The sequence below is a fragment of the Sebastes umbrosus genome, chromosome 17, assembly GCF_015220745.1.
Source record: "Sebastes umbrosus isolate fSebUmb1 chromosome 17, fSebUmb1.pri, whole genome shotgun sequence".
NCBI lineage: Eukaryota > Metazoa > Chordata > Actinopteri > Perciformes > Sebastidae > Sebastes > Sebastes umbrosus.
The window spans coordinates 258,483-271,000 of NC_051285.1; the positions used below are offsets into that span (position 1 = coordinate 258,483).

The following is a 12,518-nucleotide window of genomic DNA, read 5'->3' on the forward strand; positions in this document are numbered from 1 at the left end:
CATTTCTCCGTCTCTCTGAGAGTCAGATGTTCAGATTGAAACCACTCTCTCATGTCTCTACGGTAACGCTGTGCTCACACTAACAGCGAAGTCGGATCGCCGCCGGTATCATTTGTTTTCTCGACGCGTCGGAGAGGAAGAGAAGGAGCTCGTCTCCATAGAAACCAACATTTCCTCCATCAACCATGGAAGAAATAACCACTTCACATTTAATTCAAAGCTTCACATTTAATTCGGAGCTCTCTGATTAACACCTCATATCTGGTTTGGGTTATCTGAACCCAAACTGAAGTGTAAAGGTGACGAACCCGTCTATTAACGGGGAAAATGTCTGTTAAATAAAACACAGAGAAACCTCCAGAAACAGCGACCAGATCACACCGTCTCCTGTTCCTCACACGACTCGTTTCTGAACTATTTTCTGGTGTCAAAGTACAAAGTCAGTGTTTTTTCTCTCAACATCTGGTGATCCAACATGTTTCTGAGCTGTTTCATTTTTCAGACTCTGATTCAGATATTGGTGGTTTCCATTAAAAGGTTTCTCTCTCTGTGTGCATCGTGAAGAGCAGCTGCTCGTCTGTTTGACATCAAACTGAATTCAGATCTGATGAGTCACAGCAGCTCGGCGTGTTGACGTCTGCACATCAGTGGAAACAGCTGACGGGTTCAAACGTGGATCATCACACCAGTTCAGAGGAGAAGAAGAAGAATCAGTTTCAAACACTCAGAGAACATCGTTCAACAGATCTGCTCACACATCCTCCTCCTCACTCTTTACTCTGCTTTATTCCAGGAGAGAAACCAGCACCAGACATTTCATCTCAACCGTGGTCGTACCGAATGATTAAAAAACCATAAAGGATAAACAAAACAAAACAAAACAAAAAGAGAATAATGAATTAACTGTTTAATTATAAAGACTGTCTTAAAAGAGTGAAAAATGTGACAGTTTCAAAGCGTCCAACTTCAGATGATTTGATTTGTTTGACCAACAGTCTGAAACATAAAGAGATCCAGTTTATTATTATTATTATTATTATTATTATATAAAACAGAAACAAATTAATTAACTTGAAAAATTACTAAAATTATTAATCGATTATCAAAATAGTTGCAGACAAATTTTGTCAACGGACCAATAGTTATTATTATTTATTATTATATATTATATTATATCAGTGGTGGAATAAGTACTTACATCCTTTACTGAAGTAAAAGTGTCAATACCAACATTTTAAAATACTTTACTTGTGTATTATCATCAAAATGTACTAAAAGTATTAACACTAAAAGTACTCCTCTTTTCAGAGGTTTATATTAGATGTATACTATATATATACATATTATATTATTATTATTATTATATTATATATTATTATATAATATATATGATATTATTATTATTATATTATATATTATAAATAATATTATATAATAATATATATTATATAATAATAATGATAATATAATATAAATATATATTATACATTATATTATTATATTATATATATATATATTATACATAATAATAATTATATATACATAATACGTATTACTGCTTTACTGCAGTAAAGTTAATGTAGTATCTTTAAACACTGTATGAGCTGTTAAAGGGGGGGGATACCTGTGAGGACAGACTCGGGGCTCAAACCGCCCAGTGAGGAGCCTGTCAGTCTGAGCTCCGGGCTGTTAACCCTCCCGCTGTCCTTGACAGAAACAGGAAGCTGAGATGATGGCCGCTGCAGCGAGAGGACTGGTGGGGAGGACACTCAGAGGACTCAGAGGACTCAGAGGACTACAGGGAGGACTACAGGGAGGACTCGGCTCCGTGGTAGTGAGGGGACTCCATGGGGGAGGTCTGGGTAAAAGCCTCCGAGAGATCCGAGTCCATCTCTGCCAGAACTCTGCAGCCAGCCAGGGAGCCAGGTGAGCTGTTAGCTTAGCTTAGCATGCTCATAGAGAATGACCTGTTAGCCTAGCATGCTAACAGTTAGCTTAGCATGCTCATAGAGAATGACCTGAACACAGCTAGCTGCTAGTTAGCTGTTAGCTGCTAACAGTTAGCATGAGACCATCAACACACAGCAGGTTGGGTCTGTAGTAAAAGTACTAATACATGTCTCTGTCTGTCTGTCTCTCTGTGTCTCTGTCTGTGTCTCTGTCTGTCTGTCTCTCTGTGTCTCTGTCTGTCTGTCTCTCTGTGTCTCTGTCTGTGTCTCTGTCTGTCTGTCTCTCTGTGTCTCTGTCTGTCTGTCTCTCTGTGTCTCTGTCTGTGTCTCTGTCTGTCTGTCTCTGTCTGTGTCTCTGTCTGTCTGTCTCTCTGTGTCTCTGTCTGTGTCTCTGTCTGTCTGTCTCTCTGTGTCTCTGTCTGTGTCTCTGTCTGTCTGTCTCTCTGTGTCTCTGTCTGTCTGTCTCTCTGTGTCTCTGTCTGTGTCTCTGTCTGTCTGTCTCTCTGTGTCTCTGTCTGTCTGTCTCTCTGTGTCTCTGTCTGTGTCTCTGTCTGTCTGTCTCTGTCTGTGTCTCTGTCTGTCTGTCTCTCTGTGTCTCTGTCTGTGTCTCTGTCTGTCTGTCTCTCTGTGTCTCTGTCTGTGTCTCTGTCTGTCTGTCTCTCTGTGTCTCTACCTGTGTCTCTGTCTGTCTGTCTCTCTGTGTCTCTGTCTGTCTGTCTCTCTGTGTCTCTGTCTGTGTCTCTGTCTGTCTGTCTCTCTGTGTCTCTGTCTGTCTGTCTCTCTGTGTCTCTGTCTGTGTCTCTGTCTGTCTGTCTCTCTGTGTCTCTGTCTGTGTCTCTGTCTGTCTGTCTCTCTGTGTCTCTGTCTGTGTCTCTGTCTGTCTGTCTCTCTGTGTCTCTGTCTGTGTCTCTGTCTGTCTGTCTCTCTGTGTCTCTACCTGTGTCTCTGTCTGTCTGTCTCTCTGTGTCTCTGTCTGTGTCTCTGACTGTCTGTGTCTCTGTCTGTGTCTCTGTCTGTGTCTCTGTCTGTCTGTCTCTGTCTGTGTCTCTGTCTGTGTCTCTGTCTGTGTCTCTGACTGTGTCTCTGTCTGTGTCTCTGTCTGTGTCTCTACCTGTGTCTCTGTCTGTCTGTCTCTCTGTGTCTCTGTCTGTGTCTCTGTCTGTCTGTCTCTCTGTGTCTCTACCTGTGTCTCTGTCTGTGTCTCTGACTGTGTCTCTGTCTGTGTCTCTGTCTGTCTGTCTCTCTGTGTCTCTGTCTGTGTCTCTGTCTGTCTGTCTCTCTGTGTCTCTACCTGTGTCTCTGTCTGTGTCTCTGACTGTGTCTCTGACTGTGTCTCTGTCTGTGTCTCTGTCTGTGTCTCTGTCTGACTGCGTCTCTGTCTGTGTCTCTGACTGTGTCTCTGTCTGTGTCTCTGTCTGTGTCTCTGACTGTGTCTCTGACTGTGTCTCTGACTGTGTTTCTGTCTGTGTCTCTGACTGTGTCTCTGTCTGTGTCTCTGACTGTGTCTCTGACTGTGTCTCTGTCTGTGTCTCTGACTGTCTGTGTCTCTGTCTGTCTGTCTCTGTCTGTGTCTCTGTCTGTGTCTCTGACTGTGTCTCTGTCTGTGTCTCTGTCTGTGTCTCTACCTGTGTCTCTGTCTGTCTGTCTCTCTGTGTCTCTGTCTGTGTCTCTGTCTGTCTGTCTCTCTGTGTCTCTGTCTGTGTCTCTGTCTGTCTGTCTCTCTGTGTCTCTGTCTGTGTCTCTGTCTGTCTGTCTCTCTGTGTCTCTACCTGTGTCTCTGTCTGTGTCTCTGACTGTGTCTCTGTCTGTGTCTCTGTCTGTCTGTCTCTCTGTGTCTCTGTCTGTGTCTCTGTCTGTCTGTCTCTCTGTGTCTCTACCTGTGTCTCTGTCTGTGTCTCTGACTGTGTCTCTGACTGTGTCTCTGTCTGTGTCTCTGTCTGACTGCGTCTCTGTCTGTGTCTCTGACTGTGTCTCTGACTGTGTCTCTGTCTGTGTCTCTGACTGTGTCTCTGTCTGTGTCTCTGACTGTGTCTCTGACTGCGTCTCTGTCTGTGTCTCTGTCTGACTGCGTCTCTGTCTGTGTCTCTGACTGTGTCTCTGACTGTGTCTCTGACTGTCTCTGTCTGTGTCTCTGTCTGCGTCTCTGTCTGTGTCTCTGTCTGTGTCTGTGTCTCTGTCTGTGTCTCTGTCTGCGTCTCTGTCTGTGTCTCTGTCTGTGTCTCTGTCTGACTGTGTCTCTGACTGTGTCTCTGTCTGCGTCTCTGTCTGTGTCTCTGTCTGACTGTGTCTCTGACTGTGTCTCTGACTGTGTCTCTGTCTGTGTCTCTGACTGTGTCTCTGACTGTGTCTCTGTCTGTGTCTCTGTCTGTGTCTCTGTCTGACTGCGTCTCTGTCTGTGTCTCTGACTGTGTCTCTGTCTGTGTCTCTGTCTGTGTCTCTGACTGTGTCTCTGACTGTGTCTCTGACTGTGTCTCTACCTGTGTCTCTGTCTGTGTCTCTGTCTGTCTGTCTCTCTGTGTCTCTGTCTGTGTCTCTGTCTGTCTGTCTCTCTGTGTCCCTACCTGTGTCTCTGTCTGTGTCTCTGTCTGTGTCTCTGTCTGTGTCTCTGTCTGACTGCGTCTCTGTCTGTGTCTCTGACTGTGTCTCTGTCTGTGTCTCTGACTGTGTCTCTGACTGTGTCTCTGACTGTCTCTGTCTGTGTCTCTGTCTGCGTCTCTGTCTGTGTCTCTGTCTGTGTCTGTGTCTCTGTCTGTGTCTCTGACTGTGTCTCTGTCTGTGTCTCTGACTGTGTCTCTGTCTGTGTCTCTGTCTGTCTGTGTCTCTGACTGTGTCTCTGTCTGACTGTGTCTCTGACTGTGTCTCTGTCTGTGTCTCTGACTGTGTCTCTGACTGTGTCTCTGTCTGTCTGTGTCTCTGACTGTGTCTCTGTCTGACTGTGTCTCTGACTGTGTCTCCGTCTGTGTCTCCGACTGTGTCTCTGACTGTGTCTCTGACTGTGTCTCTGTCTGTGTCTCTGTCTGTCTGTGTCTCTGACTGTGTCTCTGTCTGTCTGTGTCTCTGTCTGTGTCTCTGTCTGACTGTGTCTCTGTCTGTGTCTCTGACTGTGTCTCTGACTGTGTCTCTGTCTGTGTCTCTGACTGTGTCTCTGTCTGTGTCTCTGTGTCCTCTACAGAGACTTTGTGGAGCAGCACTATGTGACTCTGAAGAGGTCTAACCCAGACTTCCCGATCCTGATCAGAGAGTGTTCTGGAGTCCAGGCCCGGGTCTGGGCCCGCTACGGTGAGTCCACATCACACCCCACTTACATCATACTGAATCACTCACCATGCATTCACAGCATCATTATTAATAACAATTATAATTATAATAATGATAATAAAAATAATAATAATAATGTTCATTTACTACACAATCATATAGATTATTATATAGATTATTATATAGATTATTATATAGATTATCATATAGATTATTATATAGATTATTATATAGATTATCATATAGATTATTATATAGATTATTATATAGATTATCATATAGATTATTATATAGATTATTATATAGATTATTATATAGATTATTATATAGATTATCATATAGATTATTATATAGATTATTATATAGATTATCATATAGATTATTATATAGATTATTATATAGATTATCATATAGATTATTATATAGATTATCATATAGATTATCATATAGATTATTATATAGATTATTATATAGATTATCATATAGATTATTATATAGATTATTATATAGATTATCATATAGATTATTATATAGATTATCATATAGATTATTATATAGATTATCATATAGATTATCATATAGATTATTATATAGATTATCATATAGATTATCATATAGATTATTATATAGATTATTATCTGTAAATATCTGCATTTATAACCTTATTAATATTAATAATAATAATAATAATACTAATAATGATAATAATGCTGATGTTTGTGTTCAGATCTGGGTAAGGAACGCAGCGTCTCAGTGGACAACATGTCAGCTGATCAGGTGGCCGGCGCTCTGCAGACTCTGGTCCAGTCCAAACCTTGACCCCCCCGCCCCCTCCGTCCCTGCTGAAGTGGTTCAGTCCAAACTGGCTTCATTCATTCAGTTTGTATGTAAATGTGTTGATATGAATAAACCTCAATATGATTAATGTCTCTCTGTTTCCTGCTGGTTTCTTCTTCTTGTTCTTCTTCTTATTATTATTAATATTATTATTATATTATTATTATAATATTTAGTTGACTTTGTTTTCTCTGGATCATTCAGAGGTTTCACTGGTTTTAAGGTGTTTTACTGGGAGATCAGGTAGGAAACAAAATGAACAAACACTTTGTTTACTGCAGTTTATTTTTCTGTATGTGAAGCATGATAGAGTTCTTACTTTATAATAAAACATCACGTTTACTCTCCTGACCTCCCAGATCAACCCAGGTCTCTGTTTCCTCTTCCTGGATCGGATGTTCCCTGTGTTCTATCTGATGTTCCCTGTGTTCTATCTGATGTTCCCTGTGTTCTATCTGATGTTCCCTGTGTTCTATCTGATGTTCCCTGTGTTCTATCTGATGTTCCCTGTGTTCTATCTGATGTTCCCTGTGTTCTATCTGATGTTCCCTGTGTTCTATCTGATGTTCCCTGTGTTCTATCTGGATGTTCCCTGTGTTCTATCTGATGTTCCCTGTGTTCTATCTGATGTTCCCTGTGTTCTATCTGATGTTCCCTGTGTTCTATCTGATGTTCCCTGTGTTCTATCTGGATGTTTCCTGTGTTCTATCTGATGTTTCCTGTGTTCTATCTGATGTTCCCTGTGTTCTATCTGATGTTCCCTGTGTTCTATCTGATGTTTCCTGTGTTCTATCTGATGTTCCCTGTGTTCTATCTGATGTTCCCTGTGTTCTATCTGATGTTTCCTGTGTTCTATCTGATGTTTCCTGTGTTCTATCTGATGTTTCCTGTGTTCTATCTGATGTTTCCTGTGTTCTATCTGATGTTCCCTGTGTTCTATCTGATGTTTCCTGTGTTCTATCTGGATGTTTCCTGTGTTCTATCTGGATGTTTCCTGTGTTCTATCTGATGTTCCCTGTGTTCTATCTGATGTTTCCTGTGTTCTCTCTGGATGTTCCCTGTGTTCTATCTGATGTTCCCTGTGTTCTATCTGATGTTTCCTGTGTTCTATCTGATGTTCCCTGTGTTCTATCTGGATGTTTCCTGTGTTCTATCTGGATGTTTCCTGTGTTCTATCTGATGTTTCCTGTGTTCTATCTGATGTTCCCTGTGTTCTATCTGATGTTTCCTGTGTTCTATCTGATGTTCCCTGTGTTCTATCTGATGTTCCCTGTGTTCTATCTGATGTTTCCTGTGTTCTATCTGATGTTTCCTGTGTTCTATCTGATGTTTCCTGTGTTCTATCTGATGTTTCCTGTGTTCTATCTGATGTTCCCTGTGTTCTATCTGATGTTTCCTGTGTTCTATCTGGATGTTTCCTGTGTTCTATCTGGATGTTTCCTGTGTTCTATCTGATGTTCCCTGTGTTCTATCTGATGTTTCCTGTGTTCTCTCTGGATGTTCCCTGTGTTCTATCTGATGTTCCCTGTGTTCTATCTGATGTTTCCTGTGTTCTATCTGATGTTCCCTGTGTTCTATCTGGATGTTTCCTGTGTTCTATCTGGATGTTTCCTGTGTTCTATCTGATGTTTCCTGTGTTCTATCTGGATGTTCCCTGTGTTCTATCTGATGTTCCCTGTGTTCTATCTGATGTTTCCTGTGTTCTATCTGATGTTCCCTGTGTTCTATCTGGATGTTTCCTGTGTTCTATCTGATGTTTCCTGTGTTCTATCTGATGTTCCCTGTGTTCTATCTGATGTTCCCTGTGTTCTATCTGATGTTCCCTGTGTTCTATCTGGATGTTTCCTGTGTTCTATCTGGATGTTTCCTGTGTTCTATCTGATGTTCCCTGTGTTCTATCTGATGTTTCCTGTGTTCTATCTGGATGTTTCCTGTGTTCTATCTGGATGTTTCCTGTGTTCTATCTGATGTTCCCTGTGTTCTATCTGATGTTTCCTGTGTTCTATCTGGATGTTTCCTGTGTTCTATCTGGATGTTTCCTGTGTTCTATCTGATGTTTCCTGTGTTCTATCTGATGTTTCCTGTGTTCTATCTGATGTTTCCTGTGTTCTATCTGATGTTCCCTGTGTTCTCTCTGGATGTTCCCTGTGTTCTATCTGATGTTTCCTGTGTTCTCTCTGGATGTTTCCTGTGTTCTCTCTGGATGTTTCCTGTGTTCTCTCTGGATGTTTCCTGTGTTCTCTCTGGATGTTTCCTGTGTTCTCTCTGGATGTTTCCTGTGTTCTATCTGATGTTCCCTGTGTTCTCTCTGGATGTTCCCTGTGTTCTATCTGATGTTTCCTGTGTTCTCTCTGGATGTTCCCTGTGTTCTATCTGATGTTTCCTGTGTTCTCTCTGGATGTTTCCTGTGTTCTCTCTGGATGTTTCCTGTGTTCTCTCTGGATGTTTCCTGTGTTCTATCTGATGTTCCCTGTGTTCTCTCTGGATGTTCCCTGTGTTCTATCTGATGTTTCCTGTGTTCTCTCTGGATGTTCCCTGTGTTCTATCTGGATGTTTCCTGTGTTCTCTCTGGATGTTCCCTGTGTTCTATCTGGATGTTTCCTGTGTTCTCTCTGGATGTTCCCTGTGTTCTATCTGGATGTTTCCTGTGTTCTATCTGGATGTTCCCTGTGTTCTATCTGGATGTTTCCTGTGTTCTATCTGTATGTTCCCTGTGTTCTATCTGGATGTTCCCTGTGTTCTATCTGGATGTTCCCTGTGTTCTATCTGGATGTTCCCTGTGTTCTATCTGGATGTTCCCTGTGTTCTCTCTGGATGTTCCCTGTGTTCTATCTGGATGTTCCTGTGTTCTCTCTGGATGTTCCCTGTGTTCTCTCTGGATGTTCCCTGTGTTCTATCTGGATGTTCCCTGTGTTCTATCTGGATGTTCCCTGTGTTCTCTCTGGATGTTCCCTGTGTTCTATCTGGATGTTCCCTGTGTTCTATCTGATGTTCCCTGTGTTCTCTCTGGATGTTCCCTGTGTTCTCTCTGGATGTTCCCTGTGTTCTATCTGGATGTTCCCTGTGTTCTCTCTGGATGTTCCCTGTGTTCTATCTGGATGTTCCCTGTGTTCTCTCTGGATGTTCCCTGTGTTCTATCTGGATGTTCCCTGTGTTCTCTCTGGATGTTCCCTGTGTTCTATCTGGATGTTCCCTGTGTTCTATCTGATGTTCAGTTCTTTAGTTCACACACTTCCTCTGTGAATAATGACCTAATATAATAAGAGTGGATGGATGAAGTGGAATAAAAGAGAAACTGAAGTGTGATGCAGCAGAGACACCAGCTGGTCCTGGAGACCCTTCAGCAGCAGGAGCAGCAGTGACTCTGCAGACCTGAGGGGGGCGCCAGAGTCAACGCTAATGTAGACCTCATGATGTAGATCTACTGTTTATAATCTCTGTTTATTAATAACAAGACACATGCAGATATTTACCTCTGTGTAAATTAAACTTTTATTTATGTTTGTTTAATATTTGAGGAAATTATTTAATAAGACTTTCATTTAAAAATGCAACATTGATTCAAATGTATAAAACATAAACTGATATTTTTTAGTTTTGTGTCTGTGAGATTCTGAGATGATACTTGAACATGTCAACGGACTTATAGTTCAATATTTCCAGTCCAGTTCTGAGGTCTCTACACTGGCTCCCTGTCTCTCAGAGAACTGATCTCTAAATACTGCTGCTGGTTTACAAAGCACTAAATGGTTTGGGGCCAAAATATATTTCTGATCTTCTGCTATGTTCTGAACCATCCAGACCTCTCAGGTCATCTGGATCAGGTCTGCTTGGTGTCCCCAGAGTCAGGACTAAACATGCAGAAGCAGTGTTCAGTTTTTATGCACCAAATATCTGGAACAAGCTCCCAGAAACCTGCAGGACCGCTCCACCAGAACCCTGCAGGACCAGGTCCACCAGAACCCTGCAGGACCAGGTCCACCAGAACCCTGCAGGACTAGGTCCACCAGAACCCTGCAGGACCGCTCCACCAGAACCCTGCAGGACCAGGTCCACCAGAACCCTGCAGGACCAGGTCCACCAGAACCCTGCAGGACTAGGTCCACCAGAACCCTGCAGGACCGCTCCACCAGAACCCTGCAGGACTAGGTCCACCAGAAACCTGCAGGACCAGGTCCACCAGAACCCTGCAGGACCAGGTCCACCAGAACCCTGCAGGACTAGGTCCACCAGAACCCTGCAGGACCGCTCCACCAGAACCCTGCAGGACCAGGTCCACCAGAACCCTGCAGGACTAGGTCCACCAGAAACCTGCAGGACCAGGTCCACCAGAACCCTGCAGGACTAGGTCCACCAGAAACCTGCAGGACCGCTCCACCAGAACCCTGCAGGACCAGGTCCACCAGAACCCTGCAGGACTAGGTCCACCAGAAACCTGCAGGACCGCTCCACCAGAACCTTGCAGGACTAGGTCCACCAGAACCCTGCAGGACCAGGTCCACCAGAACCCTGCAGGACCAGGTCCACCAGAAACCTGCAGGACCTCCAACTCTGAGTTCTTTTAAAACAAAGCTTAAAACATTCCTGTTTGCTGCTGCCCTCTATTTAACCAGATAATGATCTGATATACCGCACTAGAGCTTTTACTCGTGTGTTCTACTCTATTTTCAGCTTCTATCCTAACTTTTATTTTTAGCTTGTGTTTATTTTCTAATCTTTAATGTATTAATGTTTTTATGACTGTTTTAATTATGTATTAATGTTCTTTTGCACTTTGTCGCAAAGTTCTTGAATGTTTAAGTAAAGCACTTTGAATTGTTGTTGAAATGTGCTCTACAAATAAAGCTGCTTTGCCTTGTCTAATAATATGAATGTATTAGTAATAATAGTAATAATAGTAATGTATTAGTAATAATAGTAATAATATGAATGTATTAGTAATAATAGTAATAATAGTAATGTATTAGTAATAATAGTAATAATATGAATGTATTAGTAATAATAGTAATAATATGAATGTATTAGTAATAATAGTAATAATATGAATGTATTAGTAATAATAGTAATAATATGAATGTATTAGTAATATTAATAATATGAATGTCTGATATGTGTTTTAGTGATTAATGAGCAGTGACTCTGCTGCTGCAGGAGGCTGTTATAAGTGAACCGGACGTGACGTAGCATAACAACACAGTGAAGTTCCGGTGTAGAAGCTAACTGACTAGCAGCAGATAACACCAGTAAACACCGTGAGGCTCGGTTCGGCTCGGCTCGGCTCGGTTCTTCTTCTCTGACGGGAACCAGTCAGTCCTCTTCAGCAGCAGAGCAGCGACCCCCCGCCGGAGAGATGCCTGAAAGTGAGTCCGAGCTCGGGGTTCGGGTTAGCTAGTTAGCTTAGCATGCTAACAGGTTAGCCTGGGTTAGCATGATGTTAGCATCATGTTAGCATGATGTTAGCATCATGTTAGCATGATGTTAGCATCATGTTAGCATGATGTTAGCATCATGTTAGCATCATGTTAGCATCATGTTAGCATGATGTTAGCATGCTGTTAGCATGATGTTAGCATGCTGTTAGCATCATGTTAGCATCATGTTAGCATGCTGTTAGCATGCTGTTAGCTTGCTGTTAGCATGCTGTTAGCATGCTGTTAGCATCATGTTAGCATCATGTTAGCATGCTGTTAGCATGCTGTTAGCTTGCTGTTAGCATGCTGGAGAGAGCTCTAGTTGAGTTTAATGAACCATTCTGCAGATTAAAGTCTGACTCAACATCGTTATTAATACAGAGGTGTGTTTATATTAACTCTATTACTGCTGAGTCTGTACACTCCGTTAGCTTAGCTTAGCTTAGCTTAGCTTAGCTTAGCTCTAAACATCACAACAAACTGTCCACTGGAATAAAACCACTTTAATGTTCATACTGAGTTTAATGTCGCACCTTTATAACCTTAAAACAGACACACAGCTGCTGCACTGTACTACACATATATATACTACAGTTTATATACAGTATATATAGAGTATATACTACATATACACAGTTTATATACTATATACTGCATATATACTACTGTATATATGCAGTGTATATATACAGTATATACTACATATATATACAGTGTATACAGTATATATATGTAGTATATACTACTGTATATATACTGCATATATACAGTAGTATATTCTACATATATATACAGTGTATACAGTAGTATATGTAGTATATACTACTGTATACATACAGTATATACTACATATATAGTATATAAACTGTGTATATGTAGTATATACTCTATATATACTGTACATATATATACAGTGTATATACAGTATATATACTGTATATATGTAGTATATACTACATATATACAGTCTATACACCTATACATCCTCTCAGAGCTGAAACAGTCAACTGATCAATCAGCTCCTAATCGATCAGTTGACTTTAATTATAGATCCGTGGTTCTC

The 12,518-nt window shown here is 41.5% G+C and overlaps 2 protein-coding genes across 3 annotated transcripts in view; both read left to right on the forward strand.

Moving 5' to 3' along the window:
* The first annotated feature begins 1,642 nt into the window (after positions 1-1,642).
* On the forward strand, positions 1,643-6,136 carry ndufa2 (NADH:ubiquinone oxidoreductase subunit A2). Of its 2 annotated transcripts, XM_037747614.1 has the most exons (4): positions 1,643-1,775; positions 1,806-1,926; positions 5,122-5,228; positions 5,935-6,136. In XM_037747614.1, exons 1-4 carry the CDS (start codon positions 1,730-1,732, stop codon positions 6,024-6,026), a joined length of 366 nt encoding a protein of 121 aa, XP_037603542.1. In that variant the 5' UTR covers positions 1,643-1,729; the 3' UTR covers positions 6,027-6,136. The 2 variants fall into 2 exon arrangements, with proteins under 2 accessions (XP_037603542.1, XP_037603541.1); XM_037747613.1 differs by having other exon boundaries at positions 1,696-1,926.
* Positions 6,137-11,229: 5,093 nt separating this feature from the next.
* ik (IK cytokine) overlaps positions 11,230-12,518 on the forward strand; it is an 8,840-nt gene continuing 7,551 nt past the window's right edge. The window contains exon 1 of the mRNA XM_037749088.1: positions 11,230-11,404. Within this exon, the coding sequence (XP_037605016.1) occupies positions 11,395-11,404 (10 nt within the window). The 5' untranslated portion in view covers positions 11,230-11,394. The remainder of the gene's footprint in view (positions 11,405-12,518) is intronic.

What these genes read in the sequence shown, in the direction of transcription:
- ndufa2 (XM_037747613.1), top strand. Translation starts at nt 1,730, where the DNA reads ATGATGGCCGCTGCAGCGAGAGGACTGGTGGGGAGGACACTCAGAGGA. An exon ending in GCAGCCAGCCAGGGAGCCAG is followed by an intron (nt 1,927 to 5,121) that starts GTGAGCTGTTAG and finishes TGTCCTCTACAG; the next exon opens with AGACTTTGTGGAGCAGCACT. An exon ending in CCGGGTCTGGGCCCGCTACG is followed by an intron (nt 5,229 to 5,934) that starts GTGAGTCCACAT and finishes GTTTGTGTTCAG; the next exon opens with ATCTGGGTAAGGAACGCAGC.